General features: G+C 37.7%; 4 protein-coding genes across 7 annotated transcripts; 1 reads left to right on the top strand and 3 right to left on the bottom strand.

Annotated features, from left to right (window-relative positions):
• Positions 1–1310: 1310 nt before the first annotated feature.
• Positions 1311–6007, bottom strand: LOC147853318 (uncharacterized). Of its 2 annotated transcripts, XM_087333229.1 has the most exons (9): positions 5926–6007; positions 5719–5823; positions 4374–4435; positions 4092–4175; positions 3954–3985; positions 3788–3869; positions 3462–3681; positions 2823–3050; positions 1311–1936 (listed from the first exon to the last, which is right to left on the bottom strand). In XM_087333229.1, exons 1-9 carry the CDS (start codon positions 5938–5940, stop codon positions 1439–1441), a joined length of 1326 nt encoding a protein of 441 aa, XP_087189355.1. In that variant the 5' UTR covers positions 5941–6007; the 3' UTR covers positions 1311–1438. The 2 variants fall into 2 exon arrangements, with proteins under 2 accessions (XP_087189355.1, XP_087189357.1); XM_087333231.1 differs by lacking the exons at positions 5719–5823; positions 5926–6007 and having other exon boundaries at positions 3462–3706; positions 4374–4429.
• A 2643-nt stretch (positions 6008–8650) lies between these two features.
• Positions 8651–12713, top strand: LOC147853317 (uncharacterized). Of its 2 annotated transcripts, none has more exons than XM_087332968.1 (7): positions 8651–9099; positions 9262–9320; positions 10668–10727; positions 10802–10871; positions 11224–11293; positions 11652–11678; positions 12070–12713. In XM_087332968.1, the coding sequence occupies exons 1-7, from the start codon at positions 8749–8751 to the stop codon at positions 12180–12182; spliced, it is 750 nt and encodes a 249-aa protein (XP_087189094.1). In that variant the 5' UTR covers positions 8651–8748; the 3' UTR covers positions 12183–12713. The 2 variants fall into 2 exon arrangements, with proteins under 2 accessions (XP_087189094.1, XP_087189095.1); XM_087332969.1 differs by having other exon boundaries at positions 8653–9099; positions 12412–12713.
• Positions 12714–14608: 1895 nt separating this feature from the next.
• LOC147853316 (xyloglucan 6-xylosyltransferase 2-like) lies at positions 14609–16640 on the bottom strand. Its single transcript, XM_087332967.1, has one exon. It carries the CDS (start codon positions 16414–16416, stop codon positions 15034–15036), a length of 1383 nt encoding a protein of 460 aa, XP_087189093.1. The 5' UTR covers positions 16417–16640; the 3' UTR covers positions 14609–15033.
• Positions 16641–18024: 1384 nt separating this feature from the next.
• On the bottom strand, positions 18025–20180 carry LOC147853315 (uncharacterized). 2 transcript variants are annotated; one of them, XM_087333515.1, is made up of 2 exons: positions 19290–20179; positions 18025–18950 (listed from the first exon to the last, which is right to left on the bottom strand). In XM_087333515.1, the coding sequence occupies exons 1-2, from the start codon at positions 20047–20049 to the stop codon at positions 18259–18261; spliced, it is 1452 nt and encodes a 483-aa protein (XP_087189641.1). In that variant the 5' UTR covers positions 20050–20179; the 3' UTR covers positions 18025–18258. The 2 variants fall into 2 exon arrangements, with proteins under 2 accessions (XP_087189641.1, XP_087189640.1); XM_087333514.1 differs by having other exon boundaries at positions 18025–20180.
• Positions 20181–20533: the final 353 nt, after the last annotated feature.

Below are 20533 nucleotides of genomic sequence, written 5' to 3'. Positions count from 1 at the left end.
TGGTGTGAGCTTGCACGAATCTAGTGACCACTAAGATGACTTCGTTCCCTTTTGTTGTCAGTGGTCTCTAACGCCTTCTTGATTCACTATTCCAAGCTCATTCGAGATTTCGATAGCACATCCACTGTGATCCAAAATTAAACCCCAACAATGAATTCTCCTCTCCCTTTTATAAGTCTCTTGTAGCACTTGACCTCGAGACTCAATTGACGTCCATTTTTATCATATACTTTACTACTTATCACAAATCACCTTTTTCTTCTTCGTCCATTACTGGAGGCTTTGACCTTCCGCTCCTAATGCAAGATATTGACAACTGAGCTAAATCTTTTTATTGTCTTTGTCTTGTCTTGTTTCATGACCTTCTTTTCTTACTTGGACAACCACAATAACATACCCTACAAGTCTGAATGATTGAAAAATGTCCAAGAACGCCTCGTATTTTCAAGGTTATACCAATGGTCACAAGAAATATATATGATGCTAAAATCATGATTATTTTGGTGCTTCAATTTTGAAGAGGTGCACTACCAATGAGGGATCAATGAAAGAGCTTAACGTTGCTTGACAAACATCGTTTGGTACATATGCATCACAAGATATCAACTAAGGTGCTAATGCTTGAACATGGGCCTACAAAAGGGAGTAAAGAGGAAGTTATTTATGAATTCAATAATATACATATTGAGAAGTTTTGAGGTGATTGGATCATGCTAGTTTTAAGCACTCAAAAATGACGTGTATTCACAAAAGCGACAAATTACTCACATCTATGCTTGAATTCAAAAGAACAATCCAAAAGATAGTAAACTATATTTACGTGTGTTTCTTCATTTGTTTTGCCATTGCCAATGATTACCAACAAATGCAATATTGCTTAGAAGTATGGGTAGGGCTCGAGATTGAAAATGATGTCTTAGGGACACACTAACAATAGAATAGTCTTGTTGGTCATTGAAAATAGGCGGAGTATACATTAGCCATCAGACGTTCAGACCCACAAACAACAGATACAACTCTTTTTCTTGTATTTTATCCTTAGGTTGCAAAGTGCTGAGTTTTTGCTTTCAAACACAAGACGTTTCATTGTACTAGAAAAGAAAGGGGCACATTAACAATAAAGAAACAAGCAAAAACAGGTAAATGCAAGGATAATAGGTATGCTTCAAATAAGTTGACAATTTAAAAATCAAATTGATTTTCTTTTTCCATGCTAATGTTTTTACCCGAAACAGGCTTACCAGACTACCTAAGATGGAAGGTAATTTTTCAACTACAGTCACTAAATTTCCTCATGAATTCAAGAAAGATTCTGTAAAATCTTAAAACGGTTATATTCATGTCTACAAAGAACTACTTTAATCATTTAAAAATCAGGAAACTGGACTGTTTTATCTTCCCAAAGTTGCTTGATTTGATGCTCAAACAAACAAAAAACTTAAGGTTGATCGGGAGCGATGATGTCCTTAATAATGATTCCTTCAATAGAGCTTTCTGGTACTGATATCGAGTCGGTTTCAATCCTCTCTCGTTCCATAGGAGCCACATTTTCTACAAGTTCAAAATCAGGCATTTGATGTCCACCTCTTCGATCTAAAAGTGGTGGAACCACGATCCCTTCATTATTATTGAGAGAAACAGCCTCTTGCAGCTCTTTATTTTCAGCTGAAATCACGGCCTCTCTGATATTATTATTGTTTAGGCCAGATTTGGAGGGCATTTCAGTAGCCTCCAAAACAGCAGCTACTTCAACATCTCTTTCCAAGCCAGCTTTTTGTTTTAGTTCAGAAAATGCCACCGCACGAACAAGGGCTGCTTCCCTAACAACCGCCTGTTCTCTTGCCTTTGCAAGTTCAGCTCTCCATAACTGTGCTTCTTGTATGGCCTCATCCCTTGCCCTTTCCGCAGCTAACAGTTTTGATTCCATCGATTTAAGCTATACCAACATTGTAAACAAAGTGATCGTTCCCAAAAATACATCATTCTCATTTTATCATCTAAATTCATCAGCTTGATATAAATTTATTGTTCAATTTCTTAAATGATCATTGTATCATCGATCTACCAATGAATTGCCTCTCCTAATGAGGATTATTATTTTTGAAAGCCTAGTTCAAAAAGTTGATATAAAAACCTATAATTTTACAACATAATGTTTGATGTCTTCCTTTTTCTAAGAATGATAGGAGATTATCTTATTGTACCATTTTCTGTTTACAGAACAGAAATATGACACAGTTTATTACAGTATTATGCCTGCATATCTGGCAGTGCATTACCTTGTGCTATACTCATAATGTCTGGACTCTTGTCTTACCATTCTGGGCATGGCCAACATAAAGACATATAGGTCTTCATAAGGTCATTCCAAATTGGAAAACACCAATATATTTACAATGACAACCTTCAGTTTTCAAAACATACCAATATAACCCCTCAGACTTCTAAATATACCAAAATACTCAGAACTGTAATTAGAAATTGAATTAATTTTATTAGCACCCAGATTCAAATTTGTATTAGTTAGTGATTAATAAGCTGACTAATTCGTTGTCACTAATTGTCATATTTATCGTTAATTAGGGGCAAACTTACTTTGTAAGAAAATTCCTAATTAGAACCGACTTAGCTTAAAACATTGACTAATTTAATCAGATTTAAGATATGAGGCATACTTGGAAATATTAAAAAATCTGAGGGTATTCTGGTAATTCTTTGAACTGAGTAATATACCGATTAATATGCAAAAAGCTATGTGTATATTGGTGTTTTTCTTCTTTCAAATTAACGCCCCACAGACAAAATGAAATATTAAAACTTACTTGAAGCGAACTAGACTGGAGTTTTTCATCTACGTCTTTCCGTAATTTTGCAATTTCATTTCTGACTGATTTTCGTTCCTTGTCCATGATGTGGGCAGCAGATGCAGCAGCTTCAGCAGCCTCTGCAGTTTCAGATAGCCGTTCAGCAAGATCCTTGATGGTGGCATTCTTAGCACGCATATCCTTTGCCATCTGATTCAACTCCTCATCCTTTACTTTAAGAGTTTCCTGAACAGTTTGTATAGAAAAAAATCCACATTATTACAATGCATTCTCATTGAAGCAAAATGTGTCATCTAACTGTTTCCTGAATAGTCTGAAGAGAAAAATCGACATTCAAAAAACAGTTTGTTGGAAAACAGATGAGTGCAACAAATTGTGGAAAATCCCACATCCAAAAATCCATGTTTGTGAATCGTAAGTTGGTTAACCATATGTTCCTTCAATTTCTAGGAAATTCAACAATAGAATGCATGTTTTCACAGTCCATATATTTCCAGAATTTTTGTGGGCAAATTCCACAATTAAATGCATGTTTCTTGAATATTAAATACACTAGTAACATGTTCCCGAATTTGTAGAGAAACGGCATGCTTCTGAGTTATCCTCATTTCCATGGAAAGGTTCATTAGATCATACCTTCATGATACTAAGATTATCCATGATTCCATCGCTTCCTTCTGAAGGTTTGGGTTTGACAGCTGATGACTGAAAGGATGCAGCAACCTCTTTTGCTGCTTCCTTTGCAACTGCATTTGCTGCAGCAACAACCGTTGAAATTGTCCCTAATGTGGAGGGTGCATTGCCACCCAACGAGCTCACCGCTTCCTTATGTGCCTTTAACACTAGCTGCGCTGCTCTGTTAAGAAACAATCGTAAACAGACTGCGAATTGTTGAACACTTGGCATTGACAAAAGAAATATTGATAACAAATTAGAAAAAACGTCAAATTGTATTAACATACTGAAGTGTTGAAACCCAAGCTCTTGCAGCTCCTGGCGTCTCTGCACAGAGAAAGTACTCTGTTTTTGCAGAATTTTGGATATCTAAAGTTCCAGAACATTAAAGACATACAAAATATGCACAAAAATTGTCACAATGTGTCTTTAACACATAGATTAAGAGGATACAGATACCGCATCCATCATACTTCACTGAACCCCTGAAATGACCATAAAGATCAAAATATGTAAAGTAGTAATAAAACGATAAGAAGCAATGTCATTTGCAGAATAGTATGTTATGATCCCAAGTGGTTAAAAACTTACAGAAGGTTGAGCGGAGAAAGAATTATAGAGCTTCCAGCATCAAAATTAATGAGTCCCTTGGGTGAGATGTCACTTCTCTGAATTCTTCAGACATGTACTCAGATAAAGAGTTAGATTGTGCAATGATTTGTCAATCATTTTATTACCTAGGATTTATGAACATTCAGTGGCACATTTGCCTTCACTTCATTTATAAAATACTTGGGTAAGATAATTGCATACCACAATGAAGTCTAATTAAGGACTCATACAAAGTATCTGGAAACAAGCATCAAAACTAACCTATACTCCATCTTGCCTGTAGTTGGATCCAGAGTAAACCAACGTTGATTCCATTTCCGCAGCTAGAAAGGAGCAGGTAAACCATCAGATTTCGTATTTCATGTATAAACATAATGACTAGCCATCAATCATAATGCATTGAATTTTTTCAACCACCGCCAATTTACAAACATTCTAAACAGAAAAGGTTGTTTAACACTAGTTTTACAGCAGATACAGCAATCCAATGAGATTAGATTTCTCTTTAGAGGTGAGACCATAAGCCACTGCTGGAAAGGAATTGGTCGCTGATCTCATATTATGTACCTACCTTGTTTCAAACTGAGGATGGTGAAATGAAGTGCATGTCAGGTATTGGTAGATTAAATTGGTTCTAACAGTTGTCATGGTTTCTCACTGGAAGAAGGAAGATTTCGAACAAGACTAGAACACATTAAGAGCAACAAGCACAACAGGGCTATTAGTAAAGGCTATTCAGGCTCTCCCTTGTCTTTCCTTGGATACAATGAGTTTTATTCAGTATTTCATCTCTCCTTTCCCACACTTATTATCTTCCAACATCAGAAGATACCTTAGAATGCATGGAACAGCACTTTCTAGATTGTGCAATAACTGAATCCAGCACATTTCATCTAGGCACAATTTATGTAGGCCCATATTGTATGTCGAGATTGGTTTCTTAACATGTGTTAGGTTAAGAAGTTAAAGCATTTTCCATGGATGTTAGACACTTTTCCCTCCAAATTCAGGACTCTAGATATTTTTACTGTTCCACGTTCACTGATTTGGGAGCTCCTTATAAAGTGCTTTCTTCAAGGAGAACAGTCCCAAATTCATGCTACCCTAGGCAAAAACCCAAGGTAATGATGATCTTCAAGGACATTCCTGGCTTGTTTCCAGTTCCTTAAAGATACAGCAGAGATCCTATGCATCTAGGCAGCGAGCCGCCACCAAAGAAAAAATGTGAACTCAACGTAATTGAAGATATTTATTCCTGATCTATGTTCTGCATACAAATATACTGCTCAAATAAATTAAGCTCACATCCTTGATTTACAAAGCATAGAGCCAATATCAGCCTACTATGAAGCTGAGGATGTTTGCATTCTACATCCATTTCAACATTTGCGGTCCAAATCTCTTAGTAGATATGAACACCATATATTAGGCAGCTCACTCCTAATCATGCAGTGCAATTCACAGAAACCCAGCCATTCACTATAATCTTCATCATTTTTTTCTTTGGTATCATGGGCCACTGTGGCCTTTCCAATCCGTTTTTAAAGTACCAACCCATCTCATTTCTCTCACAAAAGGCCTTCTTCGCTTGAGAAGAAACGCATACCGTCTCAGAGCGCTTAAGGAGGGGACCTTGGAGGAGGCAACGAGCAGAGGCTGAGAGTTGCTTCTTGATTCTGTCCAAGTTCTTCGTGCTGTGGTCCAAGGGATCCTGGGAGCAGGAAAAAGAACGAAAAAACAAGCAAAACACAGTCAGAGAGAGGAAGGGTGAAAGAGATCTCTGCAAAGAAAGGATCAAAGGCGTTTCCTTTACCGCGAGATCAGCCATGGGCGAAACAGAGACTGCACACGCAGAAAACGAGAATACGGTGTATATGTATATGTATAAAGGACCGTATCTTTGTGTATTTGTATACTGCTAAAAAAATAATACCGTATTTCTGTTTATTTACCGAAATACCCCTGCTATCCTTTCCGAAGATACGCCCGCCTATTTTTCAGAAATTCCCCAAATACCCCTGCCTGGTTTTTCCCCCAAAATTCCCAAAATACCCCTGGCCTTGTGTAACAATCGGCAACGGTTCGGTTTGAGCCGCAAAACCGCGGCTTAACAGTTTTAATGGTTTTTTATTTTTTTACAAATTTTTTTTAAAAAAAATTAAATTTTGTTTTTAAACAATCTTTTCATTTTCATGCCTTATTCTCACATTTTAGGAAAATCTTTAAAATTTTGAAAATTAAAATAATGATTTTTTATTTTTTTTTAAATTTTAAAGTTTGACTTAAGCTGAAAACCGAAATCGCGATTTTACCGGGTTTAATGGCTTAACGGTTTGAAATTTTTGTAATGGTTCAGTTAAACGGTTTCGTGGTTCAATTCGGTTCGGTTCAGGTTTCAAAAAATTTTAACTGTTCGGTTTTAACCCTCTCGAACCGAATCGTTGCCGATTGTTAGCCTTGTGTCCACTTCTTTCCAAAACCTCCTGATAATCCCATACATCTTTCCAAAAAAACCTATTGAAAAATAAAGGTCTCTCTTTGCCCATATATATTTTTTTAACAGGATCCCCCCGGTTATATAATTCCCGTTCCTCGAAAATACACCATTGCACTATGTGGCTCTCCTCTGAGTGTGCGATTGGATGCAAACACTCACTATTTTATCAGCATCGCATCATTCCACTCTAAGTTTATTCATATATAGGGTACTTCCTACAAGCACTTTGTAAACTCTAATTGTGCTCTGCCTACAAGCACTTTGTAGGCGAACAAAGTATGGCATATATACTAAGGCGCTTGAGAGGACCATGTTGAAGGAACTTGGCAAAATGACCTCGTAACATCTGGGGAAGGGGTGTTCTCATATTGAAGGATTGGGAAAGCAACACGTACTGGGGGTAGCAATGGGCACGGTTCGGTTCAAGGCAAAGAAACCAAACCGTTTATGAACTCTCAGTATTTAAACGAAACCATTTAAGAAAAAGTTAAAACCAAACCGAACCATTTAATACAAAATTTAAACCTAACCACTTAAGTCAAACTAGTTAAACATCTAAAGAAACAAAAATACATTAAATTAAATAAGCATTTAAGTTAAATTTATTAAATCAATAAAAAACCATTAATTAAACCATTACATCAATAAACTATTAAAGTATAAAAAAAAAGTTAACTAAAAACCTATAAACCTGCTGAGTTTTAGAACCGAAACCGGACCGTTTATCGAGAATCCAAACCAAACCATTTAATTTTTTTGGAACCAATAAACCATTAGACCATGGCTTAACGGTTCGGCTCGGTTTGAGCTGAAATCGCGCCCATTGCTAACTGGGGGTTAGTGATTAGTTGTTAGTAACACAAGACTTGGTTAAAGGGCTAAAATGGGCATATAGAGTCTGACACACCCGACCTTTTGTTTTTCAAAGGAGAGCCACGTTTTACCCCAAGGGAGAGCCGGACTCTCGTGTCATACAATGGGAAGGGTAAAATAGCTTTGGCTTAGAGGATGCTGAAAATCACCCCCTTGGTTCACCATGCTCAAAAACTCTCATGTAACAACCCAAATAACTTTAGTGAATGGGCATGTAAGGAATATCAATACCCCCTAAACTTCCCCAATACCAAAACCCTAAAACCCTAAACCTCCGTGATACCGAAACCTTAAAGCCCTAAACGCTACCCCCCACCCCCCTCCACAATACCTAAGCCAATTAGGTCTTTTTGCCTTATAACGATGAAAACTAAAGGTTTGATTTCGTCTCAGTTTTTTCAAATTGAAGCCATTCAGGGCTTAGGGTTGATAAGCAAATTTCCCTTTTTGTATAATTTTTTTGCCTTACATCTTTATTTACCTCATACATATTTTTTTCACATCTTTATTTACCTCATACATATCCTCTTAATTGACTAAGCAGAGAGCATAGATGCTCTGTGCCTTGAACTTTTTTTTTTTCTCTGGTTCATCTCTTAAGATAAGGATAGGGGTATTTGGGGAATTCTGAAAATGTAATGTGAAGAGGAGAGGAGGGGAGGGCTACTCTTTTGGTATTGGTATAGCAAATGGATGAGGGGTAGTTTTCGCAATTTTCCAAAACTCGAATTGCCGCCTGTTTTTGTTTCTCAGATTTCCATGGCGATCTGATCGATTGAATCGATGGATCGATCGTTTGATTCGTTTCCATGATCTGCTCGGAATCGAAATCCTTCGTACCCATGGCGCTGGCAGATGTCAATCAATGGTGATCGATAGATCCATCCATCATTCCTTTGCATGATCTGCTCAGATTCAGAAGCCACATTCACTGCTCCTCCCTCCATCGCCAAAGAAGATTTTGAATTTTTTGGTCCGCCTCCTATAAATTGTCTGCATATAGAAGATATGACGGTTTTGTACCGATTTTTGAGGAGCTTCAGGTTTAGCATGGCTCCTGTACATTAATTAGAACGGAAGAAGAAGGAAGAAGGAAGAAGGAAGGAAGAAGAAAGCTTCAATTTTGTGGAAAGAAAGAGAAGGAAAAGTGAAAGGAAAAGGAAGGTAGCTTCAATTCCGTGGAAAGAAAGAGAAAGAGAAGGAAAAGGAAGGTAGCTTCAATTCCGTGGAAAGAAAGAGAAAGTGAAAGGAAAAGGAAGGTAGATCATGAATTTCTCTTACGTTCTTCAGCTAGCAGCCTTGGGAGCTGTATGTGCAGTGTTTGGATTCGCCTCAGGTAAACTCACGAGCCCCAGCTCCATCTCCATCGCTTCACAGGAGGAAGAAGAGGAGGAAGAGGAGAAGGAAGAGGAAGAAGAAGAGGAGGAAGAGGAGGAAGAAGAGGAGGAAGAGGAAGAGGAGGAGAAGGAGGAAGAGGAGGAGGAGGAGGAGGAGGAGAAGGAGGAAGAGGAAGAGGAGGAGGAGGTTTCAAAAGCTCAGAAAGAAGACTCGAAGAAGAAGAGGAAGAAAAAACATGAAATTGAGCGCATGGCTGAGATCATGGACAACTTCAAAATGGTAACAACACAAATATCTCTCTCTCTCTCTCTCTCTCTCTCTCTCTCTCTCTCTCTCTCTCTCTCTCTCTCTCTCTCTCTCTCTCTCTCTCTCATAGACGCTTTCTTTCTTGTCAGATTTTCCTTCTCCTCTAAAATATGGATTTCTGTTCCCTTTATGCAGGTCTTGGTTGTCCGAAATGATTTGAAAATGGGAAAAGGCAAAATAGCTGCACAATGCAGGTGTGTTTCTCATTTATTTTGCATAAATCTTTCTATTTCAAGGCAATGCCGTTGATGCTTTTCAATTCTTGATGTTAAAACCATTGCTGAATTATTGAAATGACTTGAAATGGGAAAAGGAAAAGTAGCTGGGCAATGCAGGTGTGTTTCCAGTTACTTTTGCACACCTTTTCTATTTTAAGGCGATGCAATTGATGCTTTCCTATTCTTAACGTTAATCCATTGCTGAATTATTGAACTCATTGATTGGAAATTCAAAGGAAACTAATCTGATAAAAAAAATGGATGTTGTCATATGAAATTTGTTGTACTTTGTCATATTTTCCTATCACTTCGTGAAAAAATGGAACTTGCCTGATTGGCAAAGAAATATGGCGCAAACAGTATAAACAGTCTCATTATTATGTGATATGCTCCCATGGTAAGCATGAAATTATCTTATTTGCGACGTCGTATATTGTTTGAAGATATAGTCTTCAATAATAAAAGATAATGCCAAAAAATAGTGCTACTGCAATGGTCAATGAGTTCAGGACTTCACACACAAATAATACATATGTGGTTTGTAAGAAAAGAAAGAGAGAACTTCATACAAACACACCTTATGCGTCCAACTGAAAGGAAACTTCTCTAATGCTGCGAACGTATACTCACAAAGTCCGTCTCTGCAAACAATAGTAGTATTAGATGCAACTCAGGACCACATACACAAACCTCTTCTGGTGCATCACACCATGCTACGCAGGATGATTGTCTAGGTTCTTAGGTCGTCACCCAAAAAGACAAACGTCATATATGAATATACTTGGTTTTTTTCTTTAGTGAATGTCTTTGCCTACTTCTTGGCATCTAAATGGTTTAGCACTAATCTATGCCATATGGTCAAGACATGGGAAAATGCATTGGTAGGCCAGGGTCCATCTTGTGATAAACTTATGCTTGTGGTAAACTATTAGGCAACTAACACAAGGCATTGGGCTCAAAGGCCGATTTTCACAATTCTTTATTGCACCATATAATTTTTCCTGATTTACTGCTAGATGCCATTGTGGAATGTAGGGGTTGAACACATGCCTTCTAGTCTCCACCAGACAACCTTGCCAACTGAGCTACACAAAGTGACTTGCCAAGGAGACCGTCATTGTCAGCCTTCTTGATACCAACCATTTATCACACAATCTATTACTAAATTCAGTGACTCATCTTAACTCTTCTGATTTTCTGATATGGTTTTTAAATTCTACTGGAACATACGTCTAATTCAGCTGCCAAAATTTACTGATATTTCTGTACAGGCCTTAACATAAATGAAATCATGTTTACAACTTGGTTTTGCTTAAATTGCAGTCATGCATCTTTAGGTCTTTACAAAAAGTTACTTTATCGAGCACCCAAGGCACTTGAAAGGTAATCAGATGCTAGACATGCATTTCGTTCATGGATATATGTGTGTGCTCCTCATGAATTATTCATTTATGAAGGTGGGAGAACTGTGAACAAGTCAAGGTTGTCACCAGAGTTGATAGTGAAGACGAAATGATCTTGATTCAGGTATGAACCTCTATAACATTGGGTACTTGTCTTTGTATGTGTTTTTTTCTTTCTTTGTGCATGTGGGTTTGTGTCTATGGTGTTAGAATACATAAATAATATAAAAGCAACTACACCACATCAGTATCAGAAAACATGTGTATGATGATCCTTTGGGCTGTCTATTGTCTTTGAGAAAATGATAGAATTATTTTTACTTCATTCGGTTTTTTTCCTCCATATCTTAAATTTTTGATAGGGTAGGTTGGAACAATACAAAAGCTTAGACATTGGTTTACACAACTACAGAGTGAGTCAATCCTCAAAATATTCTTGTTTTTAATGTCATCTTTTGCTTTATCTATCCTTGCAGGCGAAGGCAAACAGCTTAATGATTGCTTCACACATAACAATAGATGCTGGAAGGACACAAATAGCACCCAGTGAGTTCTGCCCTCTGTTCTTGCAGAATAGTATCATTCCTTTCTAAATTGTATGTCTAAAAGTCACTCAGAAAATTTGTATTTCCAAACTGATCAATATGAGACTTGCATCATCGGATTTTATAGCTACGGCGCAGCCCTTGCTTTCTACTTTGAAGACACTAATCATTTAGCTATACAAGACTCCATTTCTTTTCTAGACACTAATATCATGCAGCTCTTCGTAATAAATTAGTAGACATATCATTTCTATAAATGACACTTAATTAGTCTAATAGAACATTAATGCAATGTATATGGCACAGCTGCGTATGGTCACAATCTCACATTTGTTCATGAAATCCTTTTTTTTTTGCAGATTCAAGAACAGTATTGAGCTTGCTTGGTAAGTTCTATGATACCCTTCGTCGTCTTTTAATTTAGGAAATTTAGAGGAACCACACAGATTAACTAGGTTTGAGTAGTCCCAATGATAAATCTGCAACCCCAAATGTTTATTGGGAACCTGATATAAATTAGGGAAAGAACATAAAATATACCCCCGTGTTTTTGCAGATTTACCAGGTTGCCCATAAACTTGTTAGGCTTCATTAATACTAAGGTGTACTTTTGTAATTTAAAAGTCAGGGGTAAATATTGCAAAAAGTCAGGGGTATATTGGTGTTTTCCCCTGTATCTTTTTAATTGTAGATAGTAGTTTCGAATTTTACTTTGAATATATCGTATGATAGAATTTCAAATGGGTGCCTCCACTACAATGGGATAATGGTCTCTAGGTAGTACAAATCATGATGTGGTAGGACACGAGAATTGGGTCACAGGTGCATTATCAGACAACATTGCTCTGAAGGGGCACTCTCTAAGCCTTAACCAAGCTACAAAGGGTTAAGAGCTGAGTCATATCTAAGGCAATTGGTTTATAAGAGCTGCCGATGACTTGGTTCAATTCAACCACAACTCATGAAGTTCATCCACGAGTACTAATTAACTCTGGAGAGAATTAGAAATATTTTAACATCAATGGTTTTTTATTCATTTATATATGTAAAAAGGCACGAAAAGTGTTCATGCTTTTTAATCTTCAGCAGATGCTTGACGTGGTTCATATTTGGTTACAGGACCAGCAGATATCATAGATGAAGTCACAGGTAGCCTTAGACTTTTATGAAAAAGTGAGGGAGTGAGATGGATTTAAATCAATGCAAGAGTTTGGGTTTGCACAGATAACTTACACATATCAAGAATTTAGATTGTTCTAGAGCTGAAACTTAATCAAAGTTGTATATTGATTGGATAACTCGAATTTAAACCAGAGAAGCTAGCCACAAGTTAGCGGATATACCTTCAAAATTTTAATGGGCAATGCTCAGGTCTTGATGTAAAATGCCACCAATTTTGTTTAAGTAGATGTTCATCTCCTCTCTACATTATTAACTGAATACTTTACAAGGTAATGCTTAAGTAGATTGCATCCTTGTTTTGAGAAATTTGAAAATTCTTGTGCCCACTCCTCTCAAAATTACGTCTCCATGCTACATATGCTAGCTATTGTCCCTTCTTTTTCATGCTTGTTTTTTCTATTACAACACTATTAATCTATTTAATTTCTTGTCTAATCCAAGGTGAAACATCACATAATAGTATGAGCATCATAGCTAAGATAATAAATAACCCCATGCTATAACATTAGTAGACACGAATATAAACTTGCGGGGAGACCAAAAGTTTGTTAGATCAAATTGACAATGGTGTGTAAATTTATCATGTAATGTGTTTTTATTGCAATGTTCTCATTTGCATGATTAACAGAAGTTGCCTACATGGGCAAATCTTCGAGTATAGTTAACTCTTTCAATGTTAGGAATCCTATTGGAAACATATCATGATGTTGATTCCATAAAACAAAGTGGCCATGTAAAAGGTATAAAACTTAGTGATACAAGCCGATTAACAGATATAATGAGAAGTCAAGGAATTGATGTTGTCAAGGATTTGCCATAGGCTGAAAAAGAAGATTTAACCTAAAGCTAGCTACCCATGCCACAAAGAATTGGTTGTGGAAAGGTCTATAGAAACTTAGGTTGAGTTCTAACAAGCCTAGTCAAACTTACCATGAGAGCACAAGGATTTGTTGTGAAGGATCTTATATAGGTCGAGAAAGAATCAATAACCAAGGGTCAACAACTTGTGATGAAAACAACCTATACGTAGATTCCAATGCTACCTTTAAGCCTATGTAGGGGTGTCCTCATTTTCATGGACGCATAAATAAGCCACGAAGCTAATGGTGTGAGTGGACTGTCTTATCCATATTATCTTTAGCAAATTGAATAAAATGGTCTCGATGTTAGATGTAATCTAGGTCCCAACATGGTCAAGGTCAATTTAGTAATGGATTAATTCAATATGTTCTTGAGTGCAATTTTTTATTTCTTACGACCAAGCAAGCATGCGTATCTCATTTACTCCCTCCATTAGATTCCAATCACCATGGTAGTATATTTGACAATCAATGTGTACATGTTGGGATGAAAATATGATTGTTATTTGCATGGTTTACCATACTTTTGAGTCTACATCCTTTTTTTTTAGTAACACTAGTGGGAAACCTCAAAGTGAGGTGAAATCCCACAAAGAGTAAAGAGAAGTATACAAATGCCAATTAGACACTAAAGAACTTTTGAGTCTACATACTATTGAAGTCAATGCTTGAGGAACAAAAGTAGGGATACTTAAGATCAATAAAGAGCATGAAAGTCGAGGTTGTCATCTCATGTGTGTGAGACAACAAGCTTACTAGTCAATCGACCATGTGAACATAACTCAAAGATTTAATACCATAGGAGTGTATAGTTAAGACAATGTGGCCATAGAGCGTAAATATATATGTTGAGAAAGTTTACACATGCCACCTTATTAAAACTCAATGAAGACATGAGTTCAAATGTTTAGATTTCTAGGTTGGAAACACTTATGAAGGAAGAAAATCACATGCACACATGTGTATATAGGTTTTCTTCATAATGTATATAAGAAGTCTCGTCAATTTATGGAAGGACACATTGAGACAATGAGTGCTTAGAACGTGGACCAAGTGGAAACAACTCTCATGATGATTATGCTTGATGCTTGTTTGAAAAATAATCACGCTTCGAAGTCTAAGATACCCTGTGAAACATGTAACACATGTTCTGGAATTACGAGTTTTTTTGTAGTTGAGATTTCTTTATGGCCCCTCTTAGTCGTGAGTTGTTTGTTGGTTATGTTCAACTATTTTTGCCCTTGTACTTTAAGTTGGCTACTTGCATAATCATATGTCAATATCTTTTTTAATTTGTTTATTAATCTCAATGTCAATATTCAAAAGTGGGGGAGAAAAGAAGATAAATTGAAGTTGTCATAGCTGATTGGTAGAAGTCTTTTAATTCTAATCTCAAAGTATCAAGCCAAACACAACCCCTCTTCAATCCCACGAAAAGAATTGAACAAATTAATGAAATTGAACCCCCTTTCAAGCTCTCTAAAATAATGTGGTGTGTATCTATATAAAAACCAAAACCTAGTTCGGCCAAAGTTTGCATTTGGGTTGTGATTAAATCAATATGATAATAGTCATTAATAACTTCGTTAAAGGGGACCACCCCCTCACTTGGTATTTCCTATGGGAAAATGTTTTTTCTTTTGTCTTTTGGAGCTCCTTTTCATCTTCCATGTAGAATGGTGAACATGGATGGGGGAGGTTAGATATCCGAAGAAGAGGCAATGAGACCATCGTCGATGTGTTGAACCTTGTCTGTCGACAACGATTGATGGCGAAACCCATATAGTTCAAGAACTTGATTATCTGCAAAATTGAACGCCCTTTGCATTTGCTCGAAGCAAACAGTCGAATCGGTTCCAGAATCACCCAGAGTTTTCTTACATGGTTTACAACCAACGAAATGAGTGACGAAAGGCCATCGGTCGTCTCCAAACCCATTGTGGGATGTCTTCATCATGTCCTCGTATTTGTCGACCAGGACAGACCAGTACCCATGCAGGTAGTAAGAGTTCTCCAGGAAGACCTTCTCGCCCCATGTCTCCCTATGGGTAACGAGCAGACTGACCAGTGCCGACTGGTCGTCTGCTTCGAAGTTGTCCGGGCGGCCCGTGAGCGTCTCAGACAACAGCTTTCCGCCCGTTTCTCGGGATTGGTCTTCGGGTCCGAGTGTGGCCCAGGCATCGAGGAGGTCGAGAGACCACTGGCAATTCCGAAGCAGGAAGCTACCCGTGTTAAGACCCACCCAGTTCTTATCCTTGTAGACCATGTCCTCCCACCCATGTAGAACCAAGTTATAGTTTTCATACCTTTGGATAGGGACTTCAAAGGCCATGTCAGTGAAGAGGGCATCACTGTCCATCCACCAAAACCACTCCACATTTGGATGTGTTACCATCATTTTCCTGAGCAATGGGAGCTTTGCCCAGAAGCCAGACATTTGATCATCAAGATAAGCCATGTTATAGAAGATCTCCATGCCATGGAGCCTGCAATAATCCTGCTTGTTCTTCATGGACTTGAGCAAGAAATTGTCCCCTGCAGGGTTCTCACATGGAGATGGTTGAGAGCCAGTGATGAGCATAATCTGAGGCTTGCCTTGCCTTGAGAGCTCTGATTCAACCATCCTCTTAGAATCCCAATCAGAGATTTTGGGTCCCAAGCTATAGGGTTTACCCACCACCTGTTCTTGATCTATTTTCACATCAAATTGAGCAAATCTCACATCAGTTTGTGCCCTTTTCACATCATTCGGCACCGAATCGCCTCCATTTTGACCGGCTTTCGCATCATTTTGAGCCATTTCGGTGTCATTTTGAACCAAAGACATGGTGGGCTTCTTCTCAATCTTCACTTCATTGAGGACTCTACTTGCAACATTGAGTTGTTTTCTATGTAAATGAGCCCTTTCAAATTGAAGCTTAATCTCCTCAAAATCTTTAGCTGGGGTTCCAAATTTGCCTGCCCCTAGGGTACCCCTTAACACAAGTAGGGTTAGGAAACCACACACTAGGGTTAACTTGAGGCTATTGAGAGATCTGTGGATCTGTTTGGCCCTTGCTGCAGAGATCAGATTAAGCTTCATATTCTTTTTTGATGGGCAATTTGCCTTAGATGAGGAATTTAATCCAATTTAGAGAGATGGGTGATTGTAATGAAACAACTAGAAATATAAGGTGGGGGTTTCTTCTAATGATCAGAATTCCTCCTCTAAACTCTGTAGAGCAGATAGAAATTCTGGCAATTGAGATTAAAAGAGAAAAAAACAGACAAGCCTCTTAACAATAGCAGCCAAAGGGTATCTACAGGTGTTACTTGGTTTTCTAAAAGGCATCTATATCCGAAACCCCTATTAAAAATGAGGGGAATGGAAACGAAATTCAACGCCACATTATTGTGTGCTTCTCTGTGTTTACTTCTTCTTCTTCTTCTTCTTCTTCTTCTTTCTCTTTATAGAATTTTTCTTCCTTTTCTTTGTCTTTTACATTTTCAAACAAAAAGGCAAATACTAGTCTTTGATCACATATTACATGTATGTATGTATTTTTGAACCCCCTCCTGGTTCACAAACAAGGAAAATGTGGGGCCACTCAAAGACCCAAAACACAAGTAAGGAATATCAAGCTCGGCCCACCAGAAACACACCGTATCGCACATTCTTTCGTGAATAGGTTGATTTCATACACGAGGCCTTGATTTGATTTGATCACAACTATGTGCAAATGAGATTACGCGCTCAACCCCAAATATGAAAGCACATTGTTTTTCTACGGTATATACGAAGACTCTAGAACTTTTGCAGAAATTATGGGTTTATAGATACACATGGCTAGTGTATTGAAACATTGGAATATATATATACATATGCATGGTGCATCTGTCTACAACACAACTATATGCAGACCATAAAGCTTGTAAAAAATAATCTGTATGTTTGTCACTTCATGGAAAAGCATACTTAAAAACGACCCAATGACCTAAGTTTTTTTGGGGATTTGACATTTGGCGATTTCTGGCAATTGTATGTTAGACAGACACCTCGACACAGTTAGGACTTCTCTGGGCTGTAGACAAACTATCAGCATTTGATATACTGGTATTGTTCCAATTATGAGTGTGAGGGTTTACGTTCAATGCTTGGAAGTAACCTCTTAACCACTTCACATCAAACTATGTCCACCGATAGATGAATTGATACACAATAGAATTCGAACGTAATAGACAGAATTATAAACTGCATTATATCCCTAATTGTCCCATATGATAGATATGATAGATAAGGAGATGATGTGGCATGACAAAACACATTAGATTTAAAGAATATCAACAACAAACTAACGCTGAATCCTGCTCTCTAACTTGCAGAATTCCTTGCTATGGAACTGGTCTGTCCAATGGGAAATTGTTATTCCATACATCCAAATCAAAAGAATATCAGGTCATATGCATCCTAAATTATTAAAAATGAACCGCGTTACATCACAACTCGTTCAATATGGAAGAAAGAATAGCAAGATCATTAAGTCAACAGCGATAAGAACTAGCCCATGAGTTCTATGGATTATTCTTTGGTCTCTAGATGCTTTTGAAGTTGTCTTTGATAAGAACGACGTTTTATCAACTAAACGAGTCTTTTCTTTTTTATTCATGCCAATATTGACCATGAATCGTAATTTACACTATATACACAATATATTGCAAGATTCTTTGCATTCCATCAATTAATAAAGCCTACAATCATCAGTACTCTTTGATGTTTGAATCATTGAGCATATTACAAGCTTCAATTTCCTTTACCATGAAATGTTTTGGGTAGGTATTTCACCGAAATTAGACTTTCAACGTATGTTGTTTATGAGATACTATATGATCAAAAACTTTGAGAGCTAACTGTCGATTATATTACCACAACAAATGAAAGCCAATTTCAACAATCCTTGTGGAACCAAGGTCCTAACGTGCTCGATTTTGTCTCCTTGCACCACCTTTGGTCTTCTACCATAGAATCAAACACTTCCAATAAGCCATCAAGTCCTAATGTCTCAGGTTCCAATGCCTTCAAAGCAAACACAATGCTTTCAATCGTTGACAAACATTCAGGCTTCGGTTCTTTTCTCACACCAGCATACAGGCTCACACTCGGAGGTGACAACTTATAGTGTGGTATTTTTTGAAGCCAAGGGTTATTGAAATATATTCGTCTGGCTTTGGGCCAAGTCCCATCAAGAACAATCAAGTGTGAAGGACGGTCTTTCACATCATTGTTGATCACCATCTTGGAAAAGCAGTCTGACAATTCAATGGCTTTGTCACTAGGATAGAGAAGCGCCACCCCAGGTGGAATTAATGCCTTGACTTCATCATCAGATAGTCCACTAGTTACCTCTTGAGAAATATCACCATTACTGATTGCACCATTGCTATCTCTCAGATGTACCATGCAATGGTTATTGCCTAAATGCATACTGTTGTTATAATGTACATGTGCATCATTGTTATTGCTTGGACAAACACCATTTCCATCTTGTAAATGCAAATCATTGTTATTGCTCAGATGTAAACCATTGCTATCATGCAGATGCGCATCGTTGTTACCCCTCTGATGCATACCATTGTTACCTTGGAATCGCATATCACTGTGATCACTCAAATGCACACCATTTCTGCCATTGCTTGGATGTGAAGCATTCATAGTATCAATTGGATGCATATCATCCATACATCCATTATCACTTGCATTCTTACTTCTATCATCATTGTGATGACCATTTGGAGGCATACCATTGAATCGCTTATCACTGTTATCACTCAAATGCGTACCATTTCTGTCATTGTTTGGATGTGAAGCATTCATACTATCAATTGGATGCATATCATCCATACATCCATTATCACTTGCATTCTTACTTCCATCATCATTGTGATGCATACAATTGATATCACCATTTGGAGGCATACCATTGAATCGCATATCACTGTTATCACTCAAATGCGTACCATTTCTGTCATTGCTTGGATGTGAAACATTCATACTATCAATTGGATGCATATAATCTATACATCCATTATCACTTGCATTCTTACTTCCATCATCGTTGTGATGCATATAATTGATATCACCATTTGGAGGCATACCATTCATACATCCTTCATCACTTCGACATATGGCACTGATATTGTTTGATTGCATGTCGTCAAACTGGCCATCTGGATGCATAAAACTACGAAAAGCATCATAAGTAAGGAGACCTGACCAATTGCCGAATATGTTGATAAGAAGCTGAAAAAGCTGGAAAAGCTGTGAATCCGACGGAACTTTCCCATGAGCAAGCAAAGGTTTCGGACCTTTATGCTTTTTCCCACCTCGTCCCGACAAACAACGCTTCGAACCGGGGACCTTAGGTCGAATCCGGAATGTTCCACTGTAGTGAATTTCAGGAACCTCTACAAGACCTACATTTTCAAGACCTAACAAAGCAATCCTTGCAGATCCAATTGGGTGATTCCTCTCTTCTAGGCTCTGTAAGATTGTGACCTTGGTTCGATTCCGGATAACCCCACCTTTGAAGCGGTTGCATATACACATCTTCTTGGCTTTCTTGCATCTCTCGCAGAAAGCTCTCTTGACAGGAGGATTTGGGGATGGGGATTGATCATCGTCTGAAACAATAAGGTCAGAGTAGAGGTGGGTCTGCTCCTCTGAGTTTGCTTCGTCCATGGAGGACGAGGAGGGATTATCAATCCTCTGTATAAGAGGATGGAAACCCTAATGGTTTCTTTCTTTCACACAGATGGAAACCCTAAACACAGGAAATGAAACACAAAGGGGTTAATTAGAAACCCTAATAGTAATGGCCTCTTACTTTCACACAAAAGTAAAAAAGAAAAACAGAAAGATGTTAATTGGAAACCCTAATAGTAATGGTTTCTTTCTTTCACACACAAGTAACAATCGGCAACGGTTCGGTTTGAGAGGGTCCAAACCAAACCGCTAATTTTTTTAAAAACCTGAACCAAACCGCGAAACCGATCAGTTACACAAGTTTCAAACCGTTAAAACCGCGGTTTCGTGGTTCAGTTTCAGTTTTCGACATAGGTCAAATTTTTAATTTTTTAAAAATTTATAATATTTCATTACTTAGAATTTTTACAATTTTTAAGATGTTCCTAAAATGTGAGAATAAGGAGTAAAAATGAAAAGA

Source organism: Azolla caroliniana, unplaced genomic scaffold, assembly GCF_043228905.1.
Source record: "Azolla caroliniana isolate FFs.n. ecotype wild unplaced genomic scaffold, voAzoCaro1.0.p SCAF_17, whole genome shotgun sequence".
In the NCBI taxonomy this organism is placed as follows: Eukaryota; Viridiplantae; Streptophyta; class Polypodiopsida; order Salviniales; family Salviniaceae; genus Azolla; species Azolla caroliniana.
Note: the sequence above shows the minus strand (reverse complement) of the source record. Positions and strands in the feature narration are given on the sequence as shown.